We start from the raw sequence: 26,818 nt of genomic DNA, 5'->3' as shown, positions 1-26,818 counted from the left end.
ACTGCTGCTCATGTGATAGCGTTGCGTTCATGACTGACTGTATCTAACTGGGCTCTTTTTCTTGGCTTTGTTGCAGAACGGATTTCTTTCCGACTTACCGTTCAACCGGCACGGATGTTATAAAACAGAATCCCATCTCGGAAGGGGCGAGAAGCATGCGAGCTGAGAAGTGAGTTGATGGGGAAGAGAACGCATTGAGATCGTTGTGGGGTGACGGAGAGAAAGTTTAAATCGAAGCACACAGAACACAACAAACCCAGCCTAAGCACAACACACAGCTTGAGTGGTTTTGGCGTTCCAATAACCTATCGTAGTGAGCTGCAAACGCAAAAACTATGGAAGATGTGAGAGCGTCGAGAAGTAGTGATCGCAGTGTGCATTCTAGTTTGTTGTTGTTTTTAGTAGCCATTCGGCGCCCAGTGTTCCAATCAGGGTCTCGCTGTGGGGTCAGAGCTAACGAGCGGCAAGCAATTAGTGTTCGCGAGGCAATCTAGATCTAGGTAAACACATTGCTATCGCAGGAGGACTTTAAGGAGCCGCTCTATGTCGCTGACAATAAAGCAGTGGTCGCACCTTGGATTGGTTATTCGATCGTTAGTGATCGCAGGGCGACATTCACGATCTTACTATTCTTTGCTAACACACGCTGCCGATGACGTACTTCCTACAAATATAAGCGTGCATTCAGTACAATGGTTACATCTCGGAACAGAGAAGAAGCAATCAGAGCCTGACCTAGAGAGAAGCTTAGATTCAAAGCTGTTATCGTTTCGGTACAGTAGGCCGTGCACCGACGATTTTGTTCTTTCGATATTTGAAAGTGATGATTCACAACCGAACGGGGAAAAAGCGAACCTTGCGGAAATTGTAAGTTTCCATTGCATCACTCATACTCTCTTGGGGGCGCCTGATCAGTTTGGCGAACGTTTATGCATTGGCTGTTTATTTTCTGTCGGTAACCAGGGCCATCCTGAAATCCGTCCGGAAATCGGTTCCTCGTCCCATGCTGAACGTTGTGAACTGAACCACCCATAGTTTGCTATGTTTTCCGGACGCCATAACAACGGAATTCAAAGAGACATTCGAAGCAAACGCGTTCTTACTCGTGTCAGCCCCAGTGACTGAAGGGATTTTCCATGGTCTCTGAGTGCCGGTGGTGGTCCTGCCACAGATGAGTAAGGTGTGCACAGCAACGACGCAACTTTTCCTATCGGTTACACGTTCTTTCGCGTTTTCAACGTGACTCATTCGGCACGACGAAAGCAGGAAGTGAACTCTCGTGACAGAAGGTAATCTTTTGTAACACAAAGAAAAGAGGTCCACTTCGTAACGTGTTTCGTGACTTGACTGTGTCAAACCCAAACCGAGTTCAACTTTTTACACTGGACAAAGAAACCAGCAAAGCCAACCTCGATTTGATAAGTTGCGGTACAAAGTTTTTTTTTGTTATAAAACACTGAAACCACCCTTCCGTTCACCCTTCCGTCGGTGCGGTGCGAAAGGACGAATGAATGAAAATGTAGGTCACCGTCTGTATGCCAAACGTCCATTCATAAACCGATCAACGGACTCTAACGATGGCTCTCTCTCTCTCTGTTCCGTGTGATGGCTTCGCCATCCTGTGTAAGTCATCGTCTGGTTGCGCTGCAGAAGATTGCAGAAGAACGAGCGGCGGAATGCCACTCATCACATATAAAATTATGTCCTCTTTTGAAACGAAGCTCCCCGTAAGGGACGCCATGTCGTCCTGCTGAAGGGTACAACATTGACAAGGATAATCTTCGTTCCCGACAATGGGCAGTATCAGGCGGGCGTTCCTATGCTATGCCACATTGAGCGCGCATTGCCATAATCCTTTTATAGCCTTCCCGTGTGCGATGCGATGCTTCCTTAGCCAAATACCCGGCGCCTGTGTGTGTGTGTGCGTCGCGATGTTACCCGACGATGCATGACGGTCTGATGCAAAGTGTTTGCGCGTACGCCAGCAATTTAAAAATAATCTATTTTAAATTATTTAACAATGACTAGCAATTGCTCTCGATAGACGATAGGGAAGAGGTGGCCCACCAGACCAGAGACCACGGGGCATCAATAAGTGCGAACCAGCTTTCTTTGATGCTTCCACCGTGCCTACTATTTATAGTGATGATGATGAAGAGTGTAGCGCGCCGGTTGGTAATTGAATTGTATGTAAACATGCGCTGCAGTTTTTGCTCGCCTGCTGTGCGTCTCGTGGATGGATGCTCTACACACCGGCCAATGTGTTACTTTGCCGCGAAGCCTACCACGATCCGAGGCCGACAAGAGTGCAAACCTTTTATCGGTCGGTTTCACCGATGCCTATTATCAAATCAGTTGTCCACCCGGATACCACCCGAAAAGGGGATAAAATCCTCAATGGGATGGATGGCGGTCAGTCCACCCGGACCTCGACGCCCGTTCGCTCGCGTGTCATCGATCGGTGCTCTTATCGACTTATCGGTGCACGGCGCACAGTTTTACGGCTCTACTTTGACTGCCCTTTCCGTGCCATCGGATAACACCGGCCCGCGATATGAACGCGTGCGTCGGCGAGAATCGGCGGCCAAGAAGTAAAAAAGTAGAACTCATGAGATCATTTCTATTTTCGTGCGGAAGCCTCGCACGCTTCTGCTGTGAGACACGGACCACCGGGAACCGAATTCCGAAGCTCCACCGCAAATGAGGAACTCGGGAAGGGAAATCGTCATGCACGCTTCAACAGTTCAAACCGCTGGCGGCGTCTTATCACAGAGCGGTGCGGCCTGAATTTGTTTCTAATTCTAATTTATGTTGTCGTTTTTTCTCACCCAGGGCGATCATACAATCCCGGGGATAAGCATTGCGCGAGAGAGTCACGAGAAGAATAGCATTTAAAGAGGGCGCCTCTGGCGGCGGTCGTGAATACTTAAGGGTAAGAGCAAGTCCTCGCCGGTTCGGGCGGCTTGGGCCATGAATTATCCATAACCTTTTTATTCACTTGCAGCGTACAGCGTACAGAGTAGACAGAAGCATAGTGGAATTTGTAGGGAACGTTCGGCGGGCGCTACTACAACAAACGGAATGGGTGCCTTTTTAGAAAAGCCAATTACGGTGAAACACAACGAGCAGGGCGAGGGCAATGGGTTGCGGTTCGGTGTGGGCGCCATGCAGGGCTGGCGGTGCGAGATGGAGGACGCGTACCACGCGAAGACGGGCCTGGGCGAAAAGCTGGAGGACTGGAACTACTTTGCCATGTTCGATGGGCACGCCGGTGACAATGTGGCGAAGCACTGCGCGGCCAATCTACTGCAGCGCATCGTGAGCACGACCGAGTTTAGTAACAACGATATAACGCGAGCCATTCACGCCGGATTCCTGAAGCAGGACGAGGCGATGCGCGACATTCCCGAGCTCGCGTCCGGCGTCGACAAGTCCGGCACGACGGCCGTCTGTGCGTTCATTTCGCGCGACCACCTGTACATAGCAAACTGTGGCGATTCGCGGGCCGTGCTCTGTCGGAACGCGCAACCAATCTTCACGACGCAGGACCACAAACCGATCTTGCCGGGCGAGAAGGAGCGCATCCAGAATGCGGGCGGCTCGGTGATGGTGCAGCGAGTGAACGGCAGTCTGGCGGTCAGCCGGGCGCTCGGCGATTACGATTACAAGAACGTGCGGTCACTTGGCCAGTGCGAGCAGCTCGTGTCACCCGAACCGGAAATCTTCTGTCAGGACCGCGATCCGGCCGACGAGTTTCTCGTGCTCGCCTGTGACGGTGTGTGGGACGTAATGACCAACCTTGAGCTGTGCCAGTTCGTACACAATCGGCTCCAGCTGTCGGACGATCTGGTGGTGGTGGCGAACCAGGTAATCGACACCTGCTTGCACAAGGGCAGCCGGGACAATATGAGCATCATCATCATCGCGTTTCCGGGCGCCCCGACGCCCTCGGAGGAGGCACAAACACGGGAGGCAGCGCTCGAGGCCCACTTGCGCAAGCGCGTAGAGACAATACTGCGGCAGATGAACGAGGTCGACTTTGGGGAACTGCTGCGCGAGCTGGGCGGTGAAGACATTCCCGATCTTCCGCCGGGCGGCGGTCTGCACGCCAAGTCCACCTTCGTTTCGGACGTGTTCAAGGAGCTGCATCCATAGCTAGCGGATAGGTGCGAGCCCGGGAACTACTAAAAGGGCCGCCGAGTGCACACCGCCGTCATCCGTACACGAGTGTTCTTTGGCTCTCGACACCGGCTGGGCAACGCCGGTAGATGGTGTGCCCCGGAAGCGCGCAGTAAATGTCCCGAAGGAGTGTGCTCTCGGCACCAAACTTGTGTCACCAATCCTGACCGCGTGTTATCTGTTATCTCTTGTACGATCCTTGATATCTCCTCTGCCGCATTACCATGCACGAGATTAGCTACCAAAAAACAAAAAGTAAGCGAAAGTCGTTGATTGTGTGTGTGTGCGCGCCCATTGCTCATATTACCAAAGGGGTGTTAAGGGAATTCCACTCTGTGTGTGTGTGTTGCAAGTGGGGCGAGCCCGTTCCGGGGGAGCCTCCGACAGCCTGTGTGGCATCAAGGAACGCAGGAAACAAGAAGAAGAAGAAACTCTTATCATATACTTATGCGCATCTATCACACATACCCCCCCATTCACACACACACACACACACTAAAGCACACATACACACCCGAAATGGTAGTCGTAGCTAATAAGGCTGTGTTACATTGTTGCTGTTAGTAGAGACGAAATCAAGTGGCGGGGCCGAATGGTGGAGAAAATGCGAAGAAAAAAACACTAAAAAACATTGCGAACAACAAAGAGTTGTCTTCAAAAATAGGTGCCATAGCTGGAGGACTGGAACTACTTTGCCATGTTCGATGGGCACGCCGGTGACAATGTGGCGAAGCACTGCGCGGCCAATCTACTGCAGCGCATCGTGAGCACGACCGAGTTTAGTAACAACGATATAACGCGAGCCATTCACGCCGGATTCCTGAAGCAGGACGAGGCGATGCGCGACATTCCCGAGCTCGCGTCCGGCGTCGACAAGTCCGGCACGACGGCCGTCTGTGCGTTCATTTCGCGCGACCACCTGTACATAGCAAACTGTGGCGATTCGCGGGCCGTGCTCTGTCGGAACGCGCAACCAATCTTCACGACGCAGGACCACAAACCGATCTTGCCGGGCGAGAAGGAGCGCATCCAGAATGCGGGCGGCTCGGTGATGGTGCAGCGAGTGAACGGCAGTCTGGCGGTCAGCCGGGCGCTCGGCGATTACGATTACAAGAACGTGCGGTCACTTGGCCAGTGCGAGCAGCTCGTGTCACCCGAACCGGAAATCTTCTGTCAGGACCGCGATCCGGCCGACGAGTTTCTCGTGCTCGCCTGTGACGGTGTGTGGGACGTAATGACCAACCTTGAGCTGTGCCAGTTCGTACACAATCGGCTCCAGCTGTCGGACGATCTGGTGGTGGTGGCGAACCAGGTAATCGACACCTGCTTGCACAAGGGCAGCCGGGACAATATGAGCATCATCATCATCGCGTTTCCGGGCGCCCCGACGCCCTCGGAGGAGGCACAAACACGGGAGGCAGCGCTCGAGGCCCACTTGCGCAAGCGCGTAGAGACAATACTGCGGCAGATGAACGAGGTCGACTTTGGGGAACTGCTGCGCGAGCTGGGCGGTGAAGACATTCCCGATCTTCCGCCGGGCGGCGGTCTGCACGCCAAGTCCACCTTCGTTTCGGACGTGTTCAAGGAGCTGCATCCATAGCTAGCGGATAGGTGCGAGCCCGGGAACTACTAAAAGGGCCGCCGAGTGCACACCGCCGTCATCCGTACACGAGTGTTCTTTGGCTCTCGACACCGGCTGGGCAACGCCGGTAGATGGTGTGCCCCGGAAGCGCGCAGTAAATGTCCCGAAGGAGTGTGCTCTCGGCACCAAACTTGTGTCACCATCCTGACCGCGTGTTATCTGTTATCTCTTGTACGATCCTTGATATCTCCTCTGCCGCATTACCATGCACGAGATTAGCTACCAAAAAACAAAAAGTAAGCGAAAGTCGTTGATTGTGTGTATGTGCGCGCCCATTGCTCATATTACCAAAGGGGTGTTAAGGGAATTCCACTTTGTGTGTGTGTGTTGCAAGTGGGGCGAGCCCGTTCCGGGGGAGCCTCCGACAGCCTGTGTGGCATCAAGGAACGCAGGAAACAAGAAGAAGAAGAAACTCTTATCATATACTTATGCGCATCTATCACACATACCCCCCCATTCACACACACACACACACACTAAAGCACACATACACACCCGAAATGGTAGTCGTAGCTAATAAGGCTGTGTTACATTGTTGCTGTTAGTAGAGACGAAATCAAGTGGCGGGGCCGAATGGTGGAGAAAATGCGAAGAAAAAAACACTAAAAACACAATTGCGAACAACAAAGAGTTGTCTTCAAAAATAGGTGCCAAGTTCATAAGAAATAGGTGGCCGCAGCGAAAGGAAAACCAAATTTGTACAGAACACACACGACGACAACAGACTCCGAGGCAGGGCGCATCCGCGTCATGCTGCTTTTGCCCCCACACCCGCGGCCATCACTAGGCCGGCTGTAAGTGAGTGGCCACCAGTAACGTACTACAAACTTGTTATCAGAAAGGAACTCAACCACACACCGCCCACAGATCGGCGTTCGTTTTCACAAGCCTACGTTTCCCTGCTTTAATTATGATTTTCTTAACAACCAAAAGAGCTGATTTTAATAACTCCCAACTGGTCGCAGCCAAAAGCTGCGAAGCATCTTTTATTAAGTGTATAATTGTATTTTCTTTTTTTCGGAGGGAGCCAAGTCCATTCTTTCGCGTACGCCTTTTCGCTGCCTTTTTTTTATTATTATTGTCCTTCCTTCTTCTTTTGTCTAGTTCTGTTGAACGTAAACGTTAAGATATCATTAGTTTAGTGTGTTGTGATAGTGCTAGAGAATCGTGTTTGTTTATTTTAAATTCGGAACACCCGCCGAGAAGTGCGCGCTGCTGTCGTCGGGATGGAGTAGCAAAAGAAGCGACGTAACGATTGGTTCTGAGTTCGTTCGAGGGGTGGCAAGGAAAAGAACAGAGAAAAGACATTAATGGGTAAAGAAACAAACGACAACGGAGAATCAGGATCAGAGAGTTGTAAGAATTGTGTAGTGTAGAGCGTGGGTGAAGGAAAGAGAATCAAGTTGTAGAGTAATAGAATAGAACAAAAACCACAGAACGTTGTAAGTAATAGTCATACCCCCCGGTGTGTGTGTGTGCGTGTGTCTTTCTTTTGGCGGAAACATTTTGTGATACCAAGCAAAATTAGTGTCCCAGACAGAGCGTTGAGCCAGCAAACGGCAAAAGGGCGCAGCAGATCATCAGGCATTTAAAAGAACAGAAATACGAAACCGAGCAGAATGGCGGCGGCGGCGCAATGCCGGCTTCGATCCTGCGAAGTTGTTGAAACGAAAACCAATACATTCCAATCAGAGATGGCACACACTATCGAGTTTTATTTCCACTGTGACAAAAAACTCATCTTCCAGGCCATCACAGGAGGCGCGATAAGCTATATGAAGCGCGAACGGAACGTGTGGACATTGTTTTTTTTTCTTTTTGTGTGGACGCGCCATTAGTGAAAGCGAACAAGCAGCAGAATGCACTTGTAATGTAGTAGAGATGGCTTCAGAAGCGGTCAGGAAACAATGAGACTAATTCTAAACTCGATCCAATCTCGTTTAGAAACATAAAATGTAAAACACTGGTTTTCATAAACACTACCCGGCGTCGTCGTTCCCCCTATCGTACACGGTCGTGTGTCATTGATTCGTGCTGGTGTGGCCGACCCCCCTCCCAGAAGGAGGTGTTGATTGTGAACCAATGATTTGTTCTCCCAATGTCCCCCAGTGAGTCCCACAGTGCATATTAAACAGAAAAAAAACAAAGCGGCGTGCATTCCCGAGTATCGTAGAACGTTATTTATATTTATCAATGTACGAAGCCAAGCAGAAGCAGCGCTAAAACGGAAGTGTATAATAGTAAAAGCGTAAACCGAAATTTGTAACCTCTGGCAGCAGCAGCAGCAGGCGTTGCGGTGCGCGAATGCGTAACACACTGTGGTTGCTTCTCGTGTTCACTTTGGAAACGGAAAGCAAAGTGCGGTACGTAGTAAATTGCATTTAATCGCGTCGATGATTGATTTGTTAAAGGCGGAGGGCGGCAGCAGACCATAATATGTTGGCAGAATAAACTGAAAGTGTTGCAAAGTTTCCACAAAAACCGCTGTACCGCGAGAAGTTTCTGCCTTAGGTCTTAGGTGTTTCCGGCTGCCGGCCGGGGAACAGTTAGCGGCCAAAAGGCACATATAAGCTTGTGCGGAAGGGGCGCATCAGCGTATCTGCGGAATCGGAGCCGTTAGGAGCCCCCCCCCCCCCCCCCCCCCCCCGTCGCCATCGTACCAGCAACAGGAATCCTCCCTTCTCCGTAATCCGCCTATGATCGGTGTAGGGTGAACAACCTTTGACCGTGTTTCCCACCCGCCGTCGTCGGCACTCGAGTGTGTCCGCCAAACCGGAAACCAAACAAACAAAACCTGTGTAACACACATGATGTACATGAAAAACAACAAACAAAATAGAGTTGGTGTTTTATTGCTAGAAACCGTTTTTAATATACATGTATATATGTAGATGTTGTACAGTGATTGACACGCAGTGGAGTATCACAGTCGCTTCCAAAATACGGCGCCAAAAGGATCAGTAGGCCGGAGGAAACCCACCGGAAAAAAGAAGCGCTGTTTGCGCGCGCACCGCCAACGGTCAACTATTCGAAAAGTCGACATTGAGTCGCAAAGGTCGACAAACACACGCTGTCAGAGTGTTGTTGCGTTTGTTTTGATTTTTTCATTCGCGGGCCTTTATGTAATTTGCGCTCGGGTTCATTGAATCGTCCTTAGCTTTTGTTTATGGTGCGCTAGGGTATGTCTGCAACGATTGAAAACTTTCTGAAGAAAACCGCCACAGCAGGTAAGCTACCGTTCTAGCTGGTTTTGCTACCGACTGACCGCTGCCGCTGCTATTGCTTCCGCAGACATGCAGGAGTGGCCCCGGGATGCCGTGCTGTACCAACCGTACGAGGAGGAACAGATTCTGCTGGCCGAGAATGCAAGCTGTCTGGCGGTGCGCACGTACTTCAAGATGCTAAAGCTTCCGGTTGCACTCGAGCAGCGCGCCAATGCCGAGTTCATCTCACCCGGTGGCAAGCGCACCAAACTACCGGTACTACGGGTGGAGAACTTCATCTACGCCGAATTTGACCACATCGTAACGTTTGTGGAGCAAAACTTTGGCAAATCGATGAGCGAATTTCTGTCACAGGATGACAAGGATACGATGCGAACGTCCATCTGTTTGGCGGAACACATTCTGACCAACGCCGAGCATTACGTGAGCTGGTCGCTGAAAGAGGTTCGCGACACCGTGACAAAGCAGCGCAACGGGTGTGTGTACCCGTTTCCGCTCAACTACGTACAGAACTGGCGCAAAGAGAACGCCATCCAGCGTCAGCTGAAGAGGACGGAATTCCACGATGCTGACCTGGCGAAGGTAGTGGACGTCGTTCACCATTTGCTGACCGATCTGAGCGGACGTTTAGGTGACAAAAAGTACTTTTTCGGCGATCGGTAAGTCTTTCCGAGAGAAGGGAACTTAGAGTGCATCACAATAACGTACATTCCTTTACCCGCCCCCCCGAAACAGCCCCACAGAACTGGATGCCCTCGTGTTTGGCCATCTGTACAGCATCATCACCATGCCGCTACCGAACAGTGTGCTCGCAGAAAACGTTTCCCTTCACGACAATCTAGTTCAGTTTTGCAAAAACATCGATCGCGCATACTTCTCGGTGAAATGAAGCATCGTGATCTACAGCGCCACCCGTTGATCTTTGTGTTACAAATTCTTAAGCTTGAATATTAAAAAGGAAAAACTCAAACAATAGCGCGCTTTATTGGGAAACCAGTTCCAGTTCAGTAGTTCTGTAACTTCAGTCGCGGCACAATGTTCATGCTGGTCAGTTCCTGGAACAGTAGCTTGCAGGCGTACGGCATGGAGATTTTGGACACGCTGGCCGACGAGCGGCAGTTGTGGCACCAGGACGAGTACGCCAACCGTCCGCAGACGTTACACACGTCAACGTCGAACGCATCGGACGAGATCATGAGCCGTTCCATGATCAGCATCGAGGCCCCGTACGAAATCAGGCAATCGCGCTCCATTTCGCCCAACCGTAGGCCACCTTCGCGACTTCGACCCTGCGTCGGTTGGCGCGTCAGCACGGCCCTCGGACCACGAGCCCGAGCATGCATCTTGTCCTGCACCATGTGCTTCAGCTTCTGATAGTACACCGGCCCGGAGTAAATGTACACCTCCAGCGGTTCTCCGGTGATGCCCGAGTAGAACACGTCCTTGCCGAGATAGTTGAACCCGTGCTTGAACAGCTCGTCCTGCAGATCCTGACACTTGGATCCACCGAAAGCGGTCCCGTAGTGGAACTTGCCCTCCAGCACGCCCGCCTTGCTGCCGAGCAGCTCCAGCGTTTTGCCCACCGTCATACGGGACGGGAATCCGTGCGGGTTCATCACCATATCCGGCGACATACCGTAGTCGTTGAACGGAAGGTCCTCCTGCTCGACGATCAACCCGGTCACACCTTTCTGGCCGTGGCGCGAACTAAACTTGTCACCGATCTCGGGTCGGCGCGTCTGGCGCAGCAGGATCTTCACCAGAAACTCTTCCTCGTTGTTGGTCGACACCAGAACCCGCTCGGCGTAGCTCGGCTCGGTGCCCTTGTACGTGATCGGCACCGCACTGTACGCGATCGGTTGCTGGCCCGATTCTTTCTGTTCGATCGGATTGTTCGACTTAACGGCCGGCATCTCCTTGTTCACCATCGTCTGCTTGCAGACGAGCCGCTCGCCGGGCGACACGATACCGTCCGTGTCGAGACACTCGTGCCGTGCGATGATCTTGCCCGTCAGCGAGTCCTTCATGGGGCCCATTATACGGTCGAACGTCTGGTTGCTGTACCGCTTGATCGTACACTTGCTGTTCTTGTACACCAAACACCGACCGTAACCGCGATCGATGGACGCTTTGTTGAGGATCAGTGCGTCCTCAATGTCGTACCCGGAGTAGCTCATGACCGCAACGGTTGCGTTCTGCCCGGCCGGCAGCTTATCGAAGTTTGTCAGCTCGATAGTGCGCGATCGTACCATCGGGCTCTGCGGGTACACGATGTTGTACATCAGCGTATCGATACGGTTCTTCTGGTTGTAACCGATGATGCCCATCGCTTGCTTACCCATCGCACACTGGTACGTGTTCCGAGGGCTCTGATTGTGGTGCGGATACGGCACCAGACCGGCGCACACTCCCAGCAACGTAAACGGTTCGATCTCCAGGTGGGTCGTCTTCTCTGGATCGATGTCCCGCTCCTGGTAGGCAATGAACGAATCATTCTCCTCGTTCACATCCAAATACTCGATCAGTCCGTCGTGCAGGAAATCGTCGAATTTCCTCAGCCCCGCCTTCATCTGTTCCAGGTGCTCCTGCTGGACGAGTGGCCGTCCGCCCTGTACGATAATGTACGGCCGACACAGCCGCCCGCCGTCGGTGTGGATGTACACGCAGCGCTGCGTAAACGAGGTGTGAATCGAAACGAACGCCCCAATCAACCCACGGCGGCGCATCATACGGAACACTTCGACCAGCCGTCGGTACGCGATCGTTACGCCGAGGATGTTGCCGTTTATGAACACCATAAAGACGGTCGGATTGTTGATCGTTTCTCCACCGAGCAGGCGGATGTCTTCCACGCCTGCATTGTACGCCAGCCGGATCACCGGTTCTTCGTCCACCTCCGTCGTGATGTGCGTCATGAGGGCGAGGTTTTTTACTAACCCACAAGCCTCCCCCTCCGGTGTGTCCGATGGACACAGCATACCCCACTGGCTGGGCTGCAACGATCGTGGCCCGGACACTTTGCGCGTCTTCTCAAACTGCGAGTTGACGCGCGTCATCATGCCGAGGGCCGAAATGTAGCTCAACCGGGACAGCACCTGCGTCACACCGGCCCGTTCCATCTTGAACCGCTTGATCGTCCAATTGCCCGTCGAAATGGCCGTTTCGAGCCCGGATGTGATGAGCGCTTCGCGCATATGCTTTCCCACGTCGAACTGGGCGGCCTTGATCTTCGGAATGTTCTTATCCGCGATCATCTTCAGCTCCCAGTTGAAGCGTTTGAACAGATCCTCGAACATGAGCGAAAGCAGCGAGCCGGCCAACTCGAGCCGCTTGTTGCCGTAGTAATCCCGATCGTCCACCGCACTCCGGTCCAGTTCGGCCGCCATTACACGGCGAATCATCAGAGCCACGTAGATGGCCTTCACCTGAAAGTTAAAGCTGGGCACGGGAACGTGCGCTAGAATGGTGGTGGCCAGCAGATCCCGTGCTTCGTCCGCCGCCGTCCGGTACTTTGTCGCTGCCGTTGTGAACCGTTTCGCGATCAACTTCGAGCCCATGTACTCGAGGGCACGCTGCTGTGTGTACACCTTGTGGTTGGCCGCCTCTAGCAGCGACGGTCCGAAACGTTTCTGCGTTTCCTGATCGATCCCCACGAGTTGCATAATTTCCTGATCCGACGCAACACCCATCGCCTTCAGGATGATCGCCACGGGGATTTCTTCCGTCATCGAGTTGTGCTTCAGGTAGTACCGCCCGTGCTTGGTCAGTAGGATGGTGCGTGATTTTTTCTCGTGCGTCGAACTGGTCACCTGACACTGGATCACTCCCGCACAGTCCTCCGTGATCATCTTGTTCCAGCTCAGCTGCTCCTGGATGAGGATCACCTTCTCCGTGCCACGGATGATAAAGTAACCGCCCGGATCCATCGGACACTCGTTCACCTTCGACAGCTCGTAGTCCGATTTGCCCGTCAGGATGCAGTTCGATGATCGCAACATAATCGGCATCCGGCCAATCAGCAGCCCGTTCCGCACGACACGCTGCGTCCCCCGGGTGTACTCAATGTCAACGGTGATCGGCGCCGAATAGGTCATATCGCGCAACCGGCACTCGTGCGGCGTCGTCGACTTGGTGTTATTGTAGCCCTCTTCCACGTCCGGCTTGCCCACTGACACGTTAAGGTACTTGAGGTAGAAGCACGGGTCGGCATCGCTTTTGACCTCTTCGTTCGCTTGCACAATCTTTTTAATGTCCACATTGATAAAGTAGTTGAACGCGTCGATGTGCTGCTTTACCAGGCCTTTTACCTGCAGAAACGCCGGCACCAGTTTCCACTTTTCCTACAACACGGAGAGAGCGCCGATAGAATCGGAACAGTCGGACCACTCGGCAGGACTTACCTCCAGCGCACGTTGCACTTTTTTATAGCTTTTGCCGTCCTCCTTCCAATACTTCTCGTCGGCATGCATTGTGCCGCGGTTAGAGGTTCACTTTTGGCAAGGTTTGTGATCGAAATCGTACCTTTTCCAGTAATATTTTTAATGTTTTACTGGTTTAACAAATCACACGCTTTTGCCGAATGCCAGTGAGTTTGACGTTTCGTTAGCTTCGTGAGGAAAGTTGGCCGGCTCGCGGATGTAAACAAAACAACCGAGAGTGAATCAGGCAAGGTGAGAAGTGAGTAGAACGTCTCACTGGGCAAGGTTCATACACACCTCGCGCCAATACGTAAACGTGATTCAGGTTTATCCATAAATTCGATAAAATAACTAGCTTTGAGACGAAAATCTATTTTTTTTATAAAATGTTTAAACTCAATAGGTTTACAGATGCTTCTTCAGATTGATTAACAAGCAAACATTTTTTACCTAGACGCGCTAAATCCCTAGCGTGGCGACGTTGTAAACCTCCCGAAACGCTACCCATCCACTATGGCCGTCCGATCATTCCGAGCTTTCAAATTCTCTGCATCTTCCCTTTGGGTCGATCATTCGCAACAACTTGCACAACATCATTCCCCCCGTTCCACAAAGTACAGAAACAGACGAACGAGTCCAACGTACGATCGAGGGTGGAACTACCTCGGCGAGAAGTTAGTCGTACTTTCACATTCGTCTGGTTCGGTCCGATTTTCCAAGTTAGCCGAGCAAAGGCTGCCACTTTTAACCAGTGCTAATTGCAGAAGTGTATTGAACAAATTCATCGGGAAAATTCGTACGTACGAGGCTCATAAAATTGATTCGAGCCAACATTCAATTTAGGTCGGTGCCCTTGACGGACGGACGTAAAGTGCTACGTGGGCCCCTGCATAAATATGTTGCACAACTAATGGTCAGTGGAACTGTGATGTGTCGTCGTGCAGCCGATTTATGAGCCATTATGTGAATTTTGCGCACTTTCCAGAGCCCCCGTGCGTCGCGTACGGCAAAACAGTACCATCACGGTGCGTTTTCGTCGTTTATATGGTTCGTGATGCGAAAACAAGGTTCAGCTTCAACTCCGGCGTGCAGTGAAATAAAGAGAGCGATGGTCCAATTAAAGTATTCGCGATCGTCGATCTCGATGATGGTTGAGTGAATCAATAAAACATCACATGTGTATGTGTATGTGTGTGTGTGTGTGTGTGTGTGTGCTAACGATCGTAACAGATACCGGGTATTGTGTAAAGTGAAAGATTGAAACGATAGACCCGCCAGCGATGATAAGCGACGAACCCTCTCGGCGAAGCCCGATCGATGACGGGTGACGAAGATCGCATCGAACGAAGCATAGTGAAGTCAAGTGACTCCCTGAAGTACACTGTAGTGCTCGTTAGAAAGAGGCAGCGAGCCTTCGTCCGTATGATATTTATGATAATGAACAAAATTAACCTGCCCTTAGAGCGAGGATCAGTGAGGGTGTGCATGCAAAGAAAAGAAAGTAATTATGCACCCGCCGTCGGACAACGAGCCACTTTATGTTAATCGTTAGCAGGGTTCACCAACCGTACACATCATCGTTTGCTTTCCCGAGCGATCGATTTCACGGATAATGCGTAGAGGGCTTACTGAAGCATAATTATCTCGAGGGATAAAGTATTTTTTATTACAAATTTTACAATGTATGATTCTTTGATACAGTTTTGTAGCGTGCTCCGCCAATGAATGGCACACGAACCGATGACAGAAGCAAACGAAAGGGGTCTGCAAAATCGTTTCAAAGAGAGGACATTTTTAATTCAATCTCCTTTCGCGGGCCGAAAGCGGTATAAAATTACTGGAAATCTCGAAGATCGGCCCGCCGGTTATTGGGATGCACAATTATCTGTGCCCACATTTTTCTCCACATCTCGCCTATTTTCTTTGGAGACAAACGGGTTTTGCGTTCCCGCGTAACAGGTGTACTGTGAAAGGAAGCAAAATTGGACATTGGGTGATTAAGTTTCGTACAAATTCACCACACAGCGGCAGCATCCAGCAGCGATCAGTCGCACGAGAGACACAAAAGATCGGATGCCAAGTCATTTACGCAAACCCAACTGCTCGTGGCCACTTCCAGCACGGGTTTTATTTGTGTCTGATCACTTGTTCACGGTGTGGTTCGACTTTCTGTTTCATTTAGTTTTAGCCCCTCTGAGACCCCGGTGCGGACAAACCGGAAAAAATGGTTCGCAACGGAGGCATAGCGTTCATCAAGGTCAGTGAATAATGCTGCCCCTTAGCAGCCCCACCCAGCCAGGTTGGCATTTGACGCGATCGTGATCGCGATACAGTGTGACTGCAGTACAAAAGTGGAAGTAACGAGAGGGAGAAAAACAAATCCTTCAACATATGTCTCAACGCACAAGTCGCGTTTTCAAGGACTTCATCTACGGGCACGCGCAGAACAAGGTACCGAACTGAACAATGAACCGGAACAAATCTGGTTCCAGTGGGAGGTTAGGTTTAATTGTGGGTCTCTGCACGATATGGTTAGCTCTTAGGCCACCCAGTGCCCACGCGGAATACATACCGCCGGGGCCGAAGTATACGTGTCCGGAAAAGTAAGTATCGATCAGAAAACTGATCGCCCTGTCAATCACACTGTAATTATCTCTCTTCACTGCGCATTCCTCTCGCAGAGCCAAACTGTTTTATCCCTGCGTGTGCACCCGCGGGACAGACGATGGCCTGTACATCCAGTGTGAAAATTCGAACCTGGCCAGTCTGTCCGTTGCCTTCATCAATCTGGCCAACACGAACTTACCGATTGAGCAGCTTCGTCTTCGGCGCTGCATGATAAGTAAGTAAATACGGTTCCAGTGCAATATGCACAATGTGTTGTAAAATTTGGGCGTAGATTGGGCGAAACAATTGACCTCACAGTTTATCGTCGAGATAAATAAAGAGCTCATTGCGCCGCGGTTGCGTCGACCAGCGTGGTTTTGCAAACACCGTTCAGCGCCAACTGCAATCGTTTGAGGCTCATTGCTTCACGTCGATTCGCTACCGTTTCAGTTGATCTCACTTTATCTACTGAACGCACTGGATTTGCACTTTTGGATTGGCTAAATTGCGGTACGTAAAGCGTAAACCACGAGCAACTAGTTCGAGCGTCAGACGGACGGTTTCGAGCCCATTAGAATGTTGCGATAAAAAGATTGCGCTAACCTTGCCACTTTTCGCAACCTTCAAGACAAATCAAGAATTGCCAAAAAGGAACATTATGTTGCTTTATGAAATGTTTGTAGTAAAAGCGAGCTCCACATTTTTATAATATGATGATTTATTTAAACCGCAGAAAAAGCTTCAATTTTTTTTCCTACTCCCTTATGTATGGGAAAAGCATGACCCGATTGAAGGGAGGGCAGTTTCACTCTCTCTCACTCTCTTTCTACCTCTCTATTGCTCTTTGTGTCGGTCGGCGTCCGGCGAGGCATATGATATTGTTTGGCTGCTTTGCAAACGAGGTTAGTACGGGCGTATAAGTGTAATTGCTTTATACGCTTTTCCAAATCTGTTCCACAGCCAACTTCTCTTCGTTACTGCGCTGGCCAATGTTTATGCACACACTCACACTCGACACAAATGCGGACGGAAGAGTAGATAAAGGGAAATAACTAAACACATAATTTACGGAAAACAAAAACAAGCGCCCAATGGAGCTGAATTTTCTCATCAGGGCGCTGCCAGTGAAAACACGCGATGGTCCTTTGAAAACCCGCGGGATTTGTGTGGCGTGCTGGTACTTAACTTGTGCGTCGGTAACCTCAAACACTATTTGGCTGTGGGTCCGAGTCTTTGGCTGTCGTCAAATGTTGGTCCTCTTTTTAGATTGAAATATATTGTGTAACTACCGCGTTATTGCTTCATTTGACATTAGAAAGTTACCTTTGGCAAGTTTCGTTAACTTACTCGCTAACCTATGCTAATTTTCCCGGCGTCAACCATTCAAATGCAAATGTCTGTTTTAAACCTCTACCGGAACTACGTCGATGCTTTCTGCCCCCAAACCGACCGAGTCACAAATTGGGCAGCCCGATCTTTTGTTGTTTCATTTCGGATGCTGACAGACCCGAGTCAAATGTGAAGCACTTGATTTGAAAGTGAAATTAATCCCAATTTCTCCGGCTTAAGCTACGGCCACCGCCGACAGAGTTAAACCATTTCGCTTTGCGTCTCCTGCCACTCACGCTTTTCTGTCTGTGTTTCCGTTGAGTTTGATGGTTTGTTTTGATGTAAGCCTATAGTAGAAAACCCAAAATCGGCTCGGTGTACAGACAGCTGGACTGTTCCGGTGGAACAGAGACAGTGAGCCAAAGGGTAAATCATACTTAACACTTGGCCCTTCGAGTGGAACCGCCCCGGTCGGCCCTTCGTTGACGTGCTCGATTGACCGTGCTTGACGACTGTCACTGTGCGCCCTGCGTCCTGCGAACGGTCGTAAAATCGTAAGACAACTCACTCTAAATGCAATGGGGGGCCAACAAATCATTCAATCGCGTAAACTGTAAAATAAAGGTTTCATAATCGACGCTGCTGCTGTGCTTTTGTTACTGCGCTCCACAGAGAACCTTTTCGGTACACTGTTGCATAAGCTGCCGGTAAGGCATTTGCATATTGTCGACACGCCGCTGGCTACGGTTGCAGATCACGCTTTCTACGGCATCAACGATACGCTCGTCGAACTGCACCTGGTACACAGCGAGTTGACGCAGTTTCCCTCGGAAGCGTTCAAGATCCTCGGCCACCTGAAAGTGCTCATCGTCGATGGACACCAGATCGGAAGGCTGCCGAAGGGAGCCTTTGCCGGAGCTCATTTCGATGGTACACTGGAGAAGCTTCACATCATTAACGGACAGATGGAGGAAATAGAGGCCGATGTGTTCGCGGTAAGTCCAACAATTCTCGACAAATTCGATGTCTTTACGTTTTCTTACACCTCTTTCTAACAGAACATGAAAAGGGTAAAAACTCTCGATCTGCACGGGAACCGTTTGGTGGCGCTCAAGAAGGGCCAGTTTAAGGGTATGCGAGAAGTCGAGATTCTCGATCTTAGCTTCAACAATCTTACCAAACTCGATGCCACGCACGTGTCCGATCTGACGAAGATGACTTGGTGCAACGTATCGAACAACGCCTTGACGGAGATCACGAGGTAAGAATGCGATAAGAGTGGTTTGAAGTCCACTCCATTTCATTATCCTTTCCGATAGGGGAACTTTCGCGCGTAACACTGTGCTCCGCGTGGTCAATATGGCATCGAATGCCATTCGCAAGATCGACGCCAACACGTTCCGTGGTATGCGTTTTCTTCGGCGCCTGTATCTGAGCGACAATATGATCAGTGACGTTGGAAGAGGCACCTTCGGTTCCGTCACACGCATTGGCACTATCGATTTGGCGCGAAATCGCATCAAGAAGGTTGACTTCCAGATGTTCTTCCAGCTAAACTATGTTGAGGTAAGTTGAAGCGAACATCGCGCTAGAGCATTACCAATAAACTCGGTTCCTTTCAGCTCGTCAATCTGGCGGAGAATGAGATTACGGAGATCCAGAAGGACGCGTTCAAGGACCTCTATCTGACGCACATCAACATCTCACACAATCGGCTCGAAACGATCGAACCGAAGTCGTTCATCAACTGTGCCAACATGACGGTGCTGGACCTTTCGCACAATCTCATCCGCTCCATCCCGCGCACCGCGTTCGACGAAACAACGTACGCTACCGAGTGGATCATGACCCACAACCTTCTTACCAACATGAGCCAGCTTCCGCTGTCCAATATGACCGGCCTCAAGATCCTGAACGTTTCGTACAACAACCTGGTGGAGGTGCCGAAGAACACCTTCCCGAAACTCTACGAACTGCACACGATCGACATGTCGTACAACAACATCTCGCACATCTACAACGCCGTGTTCCAGAATCTGCTCTCGTTGCGCAATCTAAACCTGAGCTACAATGCCCTGGAAAAGGTAGGCCCTTCCACATTCGGCACACTGCACACACTGCTCGACATGGATCTGAGCCACAATCTGTTGCGCGATATTGCCCGTGGTGCCCTGGCGAAGATCACCGGACTGCGGTTCCTGCACATGCAGCACAACAAACTGGAGAAGCTGTTTCAAATACCGATCTCGCTGAACGAGCTCGACTTGGCGCACAATGAGATCACGGAAATACCGGAGAAAACGTGGCCCACGATGAATGCGTTGCTGGTGCTCGATCTGAACCACAATCAACTGGCGAACAATCTGGCCCGTGGTAGCTTCGCTGGACTTCTAACGTTGCAACAACTCCGCCTCGAATCGAACGGTATCACCGAAGTGCCGCGGGATAGCTTTGGCGATCTCGGTACGATGCAGTACCTGTACCTGGCGAACAATAGCATCAGCGCGCTTCCGAAGGGTGCCTTTGGTAGTTTGCCGATCCTGTTCGAGGTGCATTTAACGGACAATGGGCTACACACTGTGAGCGAACGGGCTTTCGATGGGTTGCTGCAGTTGCTCACGTTAAACATGTCCCGCAACGTGCTGCGGTCCGTACCGAACGGGGCCTTTTTGGGGTTGGTTTCACTCAGACGGTTGGACTTATCTCACAATTTGCTCACGGCGTTGGACAACAAAACTCACGGACTGCTGGAGGATTGCCTCAGCCTGGAAGAGGTGAGTAGAAAGAGTGCCGTTTAGTGCCCTCTCGTTTATGATACGAGCGCCCGTGTCCTTTCAGCTCAACATTAGCCACAATCGGTTCAGCTTCGTGACGAGAAAGACGTTCCCTTCGAACCCGTACATCCCTTACCGGTTGCGATCGGTCGATCTTAGCTACAACACCATGTCGGTGGTAACGAACGATCTGAAGATTGGCACCGCCACCGTCCAACATCTGAATCTGTCCCACAACAACATCAAAGAGATACGTCCCGCGGTGCTCGGTAACCTTACGTCCCTACGTACGCTAGACCTCTCCTACAACGAGCTGTCGAAGGTGGAAAACGAAGTCTTCAACCTGCCTGCCAACTTCACGGCGCTCTATCTGCATCACAACAAACTGTGGAACGTGTCGTACGATGCGTTGCTCCGGTTGAACAACCTCACGATGTTGGATCTGCGGGCGAACGAGTTGACCCGTTTCGAAGCACAGCTGGTGCGCAAGATTAAGTCCACCAATCTGACGGTGGCCCTCGGAGAGAACCCACTGCAGTGCGACTGCTACCTGCGGCCATTGTACCATCATCTTCGCACCCTGCCGTCGATCGGTGAGCCGTATCGGGAGCTAAAATGTGCCCAGCCTACTTCACTCGCCGACGAACCGCTGTACAATGTGACCGACGAGCTGCTCGTTTGCGTTCCGGCCCTGACGGATGATGCTTATCGGCCGCTGCCGGATTTGCGGTTCCGCGAGATTGCCTTGTAAGTTGACGGAATGGCTATGATTGATTTTGCGATGACAACCATTCCGTTTCTTTCTGTGCAGCTATCGCGGCCAGTTGATCGTGAACTGGTACGTAGCGGCGACCTCGGATGTGGCCGATTTCTACGCCTACATTCGCGACCGTGCGAATCGGATCATCTTTGAGCGCACAGTAGCGTACACCAGTCGCTCGACGGCGATCGATGGTGGAGACATCCGACCGCAGGGTGACACGCAGCTCGAGCTGTGCGTACTGGCCAAGAGCAGCGATGGGGCTGTTAATTTCCTCGACAGCCAGTGCGTACCGCTGCCGGAAGATCTGGACACCATCAAGCGGAAGTATAACGCACAGTACAACTATAAATATCCACTGAACCTTCCCAAGGCCGGCGCCCGGTCCGGGGCTGTGAGCTGTGATAAACGGGTACCGGCGAGCTATGTGGTCCTCGCGTTGCTGGCCACATGCATGCGAATGCTCTAGGCTGTAAGCGAAGCATTAATTATTTATTAATCATAACCTCAAAACCGATCGTGGAAAACTGTTATGCACGTGGTCGAATGGGGAAACAAGACGGAAAAATGTTAAGCCAACCAGCGCCCTTTGTGTTGTACGTAGTAAAGATAAAAATTCCGAGATTATAACAAACCAGCTGATTGTTTTCATTACCTCTATCGGTTCGCAACGGTTCGACCTCCGAAGGGAACTTTCGCTCGCGATAGACGAATGTCACCGTTTTATTGGTGTATCTGTTGAGACCTCTAGGCTATAAATTTAACCCCTTGTTTCGATGGCTGGTCGAGTGGGTGGCATCGATAACGGTCGCGGAGGGTGGTTACGGTCCAGAGTCTCCTTTCGCTTCGTCATCGCTGTTTTGACGTTCACTCGGCTCGACCGCCGCCGTATACGGTGCGGTGCCCTCACTCATCTTGCCCGTCGGACTATGACGAACAACGGGATCTACGGAAAAACCAATCTGCACAATGAGTGCGAAAAGGTATAGACACAGGTATCAGACGCGCCTAATTGGAATGCGATTTCGAGCGTTTCGCGAGAAACATCTTCGCGAAACGAACCACTCCACAGATGGCGTGGATGGCGTGGCGAATTAATGACCCGGTGAACGCTCCCCATTAGAGGGTGTCGTGAAAGTGATTCCAACGGTTCACGGGCACCGATGCCACTGAGTGAAGGCTTATTATGGCGGGCGGTAGTTTTAGATAAAATTTATCAGCCGAAAAGCCGCCGCTGATTTATGGTCCGAAATTGCTCAATCACATGTTTGTCCAAGGAAAGTGAACGATATTTAAGCTAATTGTTTTATTAGTGCGCTACGTTGTATAATAGACCATTGCCATCACTAGAAAAGGAAGGTAAGAGCCAATTTCTTATCTGCCTTTTTGGAATGAGTTTCAAACAAACAAGAAACACGTTAAATTTGGCTGCCTATCTAATCTGCTGGCCACTATTCCATTGGACCTAACACTAAGGTAATAATCGTCGACTGAAGGACAAAATGGCACATTTTGATTCAGCTATCTGTAAAATTGCAACAAAGCATACAGTTTCGTGTCTGCCATTTCAAGCTGTTCGAAAATAAAACTACTTTGCTATTGCACTGTTTTCGCGACCAAATAATTTTTATTAATATTCAACACATTCTGTTCTCTTCTACCGAATCGCTCTGCATCCACCATTTGTAATTTTCATCTCATAAACACTTTTCGCAGTGCAATCAAACCCGTTTTTTGTTCCGTTCGTCTTCCCCGTAAGCGCCGTAAGCCAGTCCGAGGTAGGGATAATGTTTATGAAGTAGATTGAAGGAAAAAGTAAAAAATATTCTTTTCCTGCGAACCGTCTCAAACCCGACAATGGCAGTGACAAGAGGGGAGAACAACAAAACTACTCGCATAATACGCTCCCGACTTTCCCCGGGAACGTGGTACGGGACGTGCCATCTTCCCCAAGCTTTGACGATGGTGACGATGGTTGAAGAAAATTGTTTTCCTGTTTCCTTTGCGCGCTGTCGGATGCGAAAAACAGAAACTCTGTCACCATGCAGGAAAAACATTCGTCACCATCTTGATCACCACTCTCGGCAACGGACGAATCCACGGTTTGTCTGCGCTTCGCTGTTCCTATTCTCCTATTCGCCATTGGAAGGTGATACCGATTGTGAGTGTTTTTCCTCGTTTTCCGGGGACACTTTTCATCCACACGTCGACAATCTTCTCTCGTCTCGAAGGGTGTATAAACGGCCAAGACATAAACAGCGCTGAAATGAGTCGTTACGGTGGTGCCACTATTCTTTGCAAATTTTTATCGTTGCTAAAAACCTATTATTCAACTAGTAAACGTTTGGTTGAAAAGGACGAAAAATGGCTTGGGCCCACGTAGGCAAACCGTAACCGAGTTATACGCTAATCCAGTAAGGATTCTTTCCATTTCCTCTTCAAAGCTGGTGGCGTCGTTGTGGTAGTTGTTTGGTTTACATAACACGAAGCCGAACAAACACCGATTCGCACACCGATAGAGACTGTCGGGAACTGGCCGTGGTGAGTGCTGTTGAAACACGCACAAAAACTATTTACAATCAAGTTGACTCTTGCAATTTTGCCGTGCAATCAACATTCTCGCGCATATTGTTTTAGCGGCAGAGGCCACCACACACTCCGAAGCCTACGAACCGCCCATAGCTGAAACCAGCGGTCGGGTCGGCAGGGTGCGGAACTTTTATTTTTCCTTTTTTTTGTCGCCACTTGGTGCCACTTTTCGACACCGCGACGGCTAAAACTGCTGCATCAGCGTGCAACGGCGTACAAAGATCCTTTTCTCGCCCTGTGGCCCCCGCACACGCACACACCGCCACTTTGGTCCATTCTTCTGTGGCCTCGCCCCCTGATACGGCGGTGTCAGCGTTATATTTGCCCAAGGATTTGATTAAATTTATCTCCACCCCCCTAAGTTCGCTAGCTCCGCCGGCGGCGAAGGGCGTTCGGTCTGTGGAAAATGGATGCTTCTCGCGAATTTGGCAAAAAACTGGGTCCCTTTTGGGTACGACAATCGGTTAGTAAATTGCTTCACCCGTCGGTGGCAGACCGAGAACCGAAAAGATAATGAAAATTTGTAATACATTTTTGGTGAACCTTTAAGGTTACGCACAGAGCATAAAATTGGCCAAGCGTCCAGGCGCCCCAGGAGGGACGCTGAACCGACCGGTAAAGACAAGGATTTTGATATTTAAAATAAGTAGTTATATTTTGGCATTTTTGTATAAACTGTATACACTCTTCTCTTCATATTTTGTCAAAGTTTCATTGTTCGGAACAAGCGATTTGGATACCAATCTCGTGAACGAATTGCATGAAATATTTCTGGAGTAGTAGATAAAATAGTTCTCCAAACTTTTGCCCAACCAACACGGGTCGAACACTTGAAAATAAAGTGTGGAAAACGGTACAGAACGCTGCACCCAAAACAACGCTCCAACAATGGACGCAGTGGGATGACTCAGTCGACAGAAGCGCATCTGGCCGCCCTTCTCCGGTCACCGCCGATCGCCGTCCATACCGCCAGACTGCCTGAATTCTCGCCGAGCGTCCCACAGGATTGCAAACATTAATCTACACTCCACAAACGCGTTTACAAACGCAATTCTTGTCCATGATTTCGTCCTTTTTTCTTCTACTTCGCCCAGTCCACAACCCGTTCCAGAGTCGCCCGGGAAATCTTCGCGCCACCGGAATCGTTCGCCATGACAAAGGATACTAACTCCCACCGACGCCACCCAGTGCTTGGGTTCGCCGGGTTGTGTGTCGGGTGGTGACGCACGACATCTTACAAAAGATGACTCCCGCACCGGGACGCCATTACGCCACGGGTTCAGAAAAAGCAATACCCCCCACACACAGACGGTTGTCGCAAACCGATCCACAGCCTTCCGATCTGTGGAAAGGTAAATAGATAACCTACAAATCAATTCTATTACTTCGCCTGTATGTGCTCCCACATTGTTGGGCTTAATGCGAAAATTTTCACAACAAATTTCATTACACCTCACTTCGGCTTCGATTTGCGCTTGTAAACGTGCTGCCACGTCCTGGCGGTTGGCCGGTGGTGCCGCCCTATGTACCGCCTGAACGCGCCCTATGTGCTCTGCGCGATCCTGCAGTACCGACACACCCGAACCCGACAATGATGGCACCCGGGGGGTTTACAACACGTTGCACATAACGAAAGTCACCGGTCGTCCCCTAGTGTAAGTGTCCTTTCGCTGTTCTTCGCTGCACGTGTGTGGGTTTGGCCATAGGGACACAGCCACAGGAAGATTGGTGGAACCGGTGGCGAAAGTGGCCAGCCAATAAGAAGCCCTCTTGTAACGAGAATTACGGATGGATGGGTCTCGTCCTACTCAGGCGCGAGTGAGTGAATAGAAACGAGACCACTTTCCCGCCGTCGCGATGAAGGCTGTGCACGTGTATTGGTGTAGCAAGAAGGACACGCAGTCCCACAATCCTTGCCAACACCATTTGGCCAGACATTTTGGATCCATTAAGACGGCTCCACCGATCGGGCGGACGACGCACGACACTAGGATGGCTAGGATGGGCGCATACGAAGGCGTAGATAAAAATAATAACAAAATTTTTGCCCTGCGCAAATTTTTGTACCCTTGTCTGTTTTGTCACTTCCGCTTCCGATTCGTTGGGCGCGTTCGGTGGGCAAAGTTTCCCTGTTATCGCCACACACCACCTATTCCGTTGTGTCCGTAGAACAAAAACGGGGAGAAAGTATTCGTACACACATGCCCACGGTCGGTCGATGGAAATTCTTCTGTCTTAGTCCGGGAGATTTGCCGAAACAAAAAACTAAGAAAAGCTAAAAACGGAAAAGCGAAGCTGACGAATAAATTCCAATCCGGAGCGCCTGTGTGGGACTAAAACCACTGTTTAATGAGATAATATTTAAACAGCGCACCCGGCGGCGAAAGCGAATTTCGAACGCTCGCTACGGCGGTGGCGAAAATGGATGTGAAACAATGGATGGAAGGCACAAAAGTTGAAATGTGCGGTGACGCCATCGACGCGTTTCGCAAAGGACGCCGCGGTACGGATAATTCGTTTCGGTTGCTTGATACTTTTGATTGTGCACGAAAGAAATGGGGAAAGGTCGCCTATTGGGTAGTGCGAAAAGTGAACTTTCTTCAGGTTTTTTTAAATGTTCATCGTTGATCTGTTTTAACAAAGAGCAAATTTTTGACCGTTGGTGTCACAGTGCGGCTTTCATCGCACGTCGTCGTCGTCGTCGGCCGCTCCGATACTTCTCATCTCACCCATGGTGATAAGGGCAACGTACCGTTTGGCATCGTTTGGCATCGTTTGGCATGTCTGCCGAATATCTCTTCATTCAATATTTATCTTAAAAGGTGAAGTATTTGCTGCACACTGCTAGATCCTAAAAGCAGAGGGAAGAGAGTGAAATTGCAAATTAAATGATTAGAGTTTAGTTTGACAATGATAAGAAGCAAACTATCCCAGTGCGAATTCTTTTTGAGAATGCTGTTAGCAGCATACCATCATCAATCGCAGGCAGGAGCAACAATCATGTATAAAATTCCTGTTCTCTGCGCTCTAACCATAGCAACCATCGCCTTACTACTAACACACACCAGCCAACCACCAACACCAAGCAGCCAAAAAAATATGGCAGAGGCTGAGGTTCCTTCCGGTCCCTTGTCTTTGCTCAGCCAAATACGGCACGTGTCGGAATCGATTATGAGCTGCATATTGTCACGCCATGCCGTCCCACGCTTGACTCACTTTATTGAGTAGCCCTTATCCCTTCCTGTTGCCAGGAGCAACCGGCGCCCATGAATGCCGTCACGAACAAAGTGTGTCCC

The 26,818-nt window shown here is 50.4% G+C and overlaps 5 protein-coding genes across 5 annotated transcripts; 4 read left to right on the top strand and 1 right to left on the bottom strand.

The window, feature by feature from the left end:
- The first annotated feature begins 86 nt into the window (after positions 1–86).
- Positions 87–4,220, top strand: LOC128271847 (protein phosphatase 1B-like). The gene is made up of 3 exons (XM_053009511.1): positions 87–169; positions 2,833–2,932; positions 3,005–4,220. Exon 3 carries the CDS (start codon positions 3,082–3,084, stop codon positions 4,153–4,155), a length of 1,074 nt encoding a protein of 357 aa, XP_052865471.1. The 5' UTR covers positions 87–169; positions 2,833–2,932; positions 3,005–3,081; the 3' UTR covers positions 4,156–4,220.
- A 478-nt stretch (positions 4,221–4,698) lies between these two features.
- Positions 4,699–5,916, top strand: LOC128271121 (protein phosphatase 1B-like). Its single transcript, XM_053008559.1, has 2 exons — positions 4,699–4,707; positions 4,853–5,916. The coding sequence occupies exons 1-2, from the start codon at positions 4,699–4,701 to the stop codon at positions 5,777–5,779; spliced, it is 936 nt and encodes a 311-aa protein (XP_052864519.1). The 3' UTR covers positions 5,780–5,916.
- A 3,012-nt stretch (positions 5,917–8,928) lies between these two features.
- On the top strand, positions 8,929–9,999 carry LOC128272979 (metaxin-2). The gene is made up of 3 exons (XM_053010876.1): positions 8,929–9,048; positions 9,113–9,704; positions 9,781–9,999. Exons 1-3 carry the CDS (start codon positions 9,003–9,005, stop codon positions 9,932–9,934), a joined length of 792 nt encoding a protein of 263 aa, XP_052866836.1. The 5' UTR covers positions 8,929–9,002; the 3' UTR covers positions 9,935–9,999.
- Positions 10,000–10,049: 50 nt separating this feature from the next.
- Positions 10,050–13,514, bottom strand: LOC128273902 (DNA-directed RNA polymerase III subunit RPC2). Its single transcript, XM_053011975.1, has 2 exons — positions 13,446–13,514; positions 10,050–13,385 (listed from the first exon to the last, which is right to left on the bottom strand). Exons 1-2 carry the CDS (start codon positions 13,512–13,514, stop codon positions 10,050–10,052), a joined length of 3,405 nt encoding a protein of 1,134 aa, XP_052867935.1.
- Positions 13,515–15,929: 2,415 nt separating this feature from the next.
- On the top strand, positions 15,930–21,490 carry LOC128271120 (toll-like receptor 6). The gene is made up of 8 exons (XM_053008558.1): positions 15,930–16,066; positions 16,145–16,305; positions 18,072–18,394; positions 18,458–18,660; positions 18,719–18,965; positions 19,022–20,173; positions 20,238–20,920; positions 20,985–21,490. The coding sequence occupies exons 1-8, from the start codon at positions 15,930–15,932 to the stop codon at positions 21,400–21,402; spliced, it is 3,324 nt and encodes a 1,107-aa protein (XP_052864518.1). The 3' UTR covers positions 21,403–21,490.
- The last annotated feature ends 5,328 nt before the right edge of the window (positions 21,491–26,818 follow it).

This window comes from Anopheles cruzii, chromosome 3, assembly GCF_943734635.1.
Source record: "Anopheles cruzii chromosome 3, idAnoCruzAS_RS32_06, whole genome shotgun sequence".
Taxonomy (NCBI): Eukaryota; Metazoa; Arthropoda; class Insecta; order Diptera; family Culicidae; genus Anopheles; species Anopheles cruzii.
The sequence above is the reverse complement of the archived record's forward strand: the minus strand, read 5'-3'. Positions and strand labels throughout refer to the sequence as shown.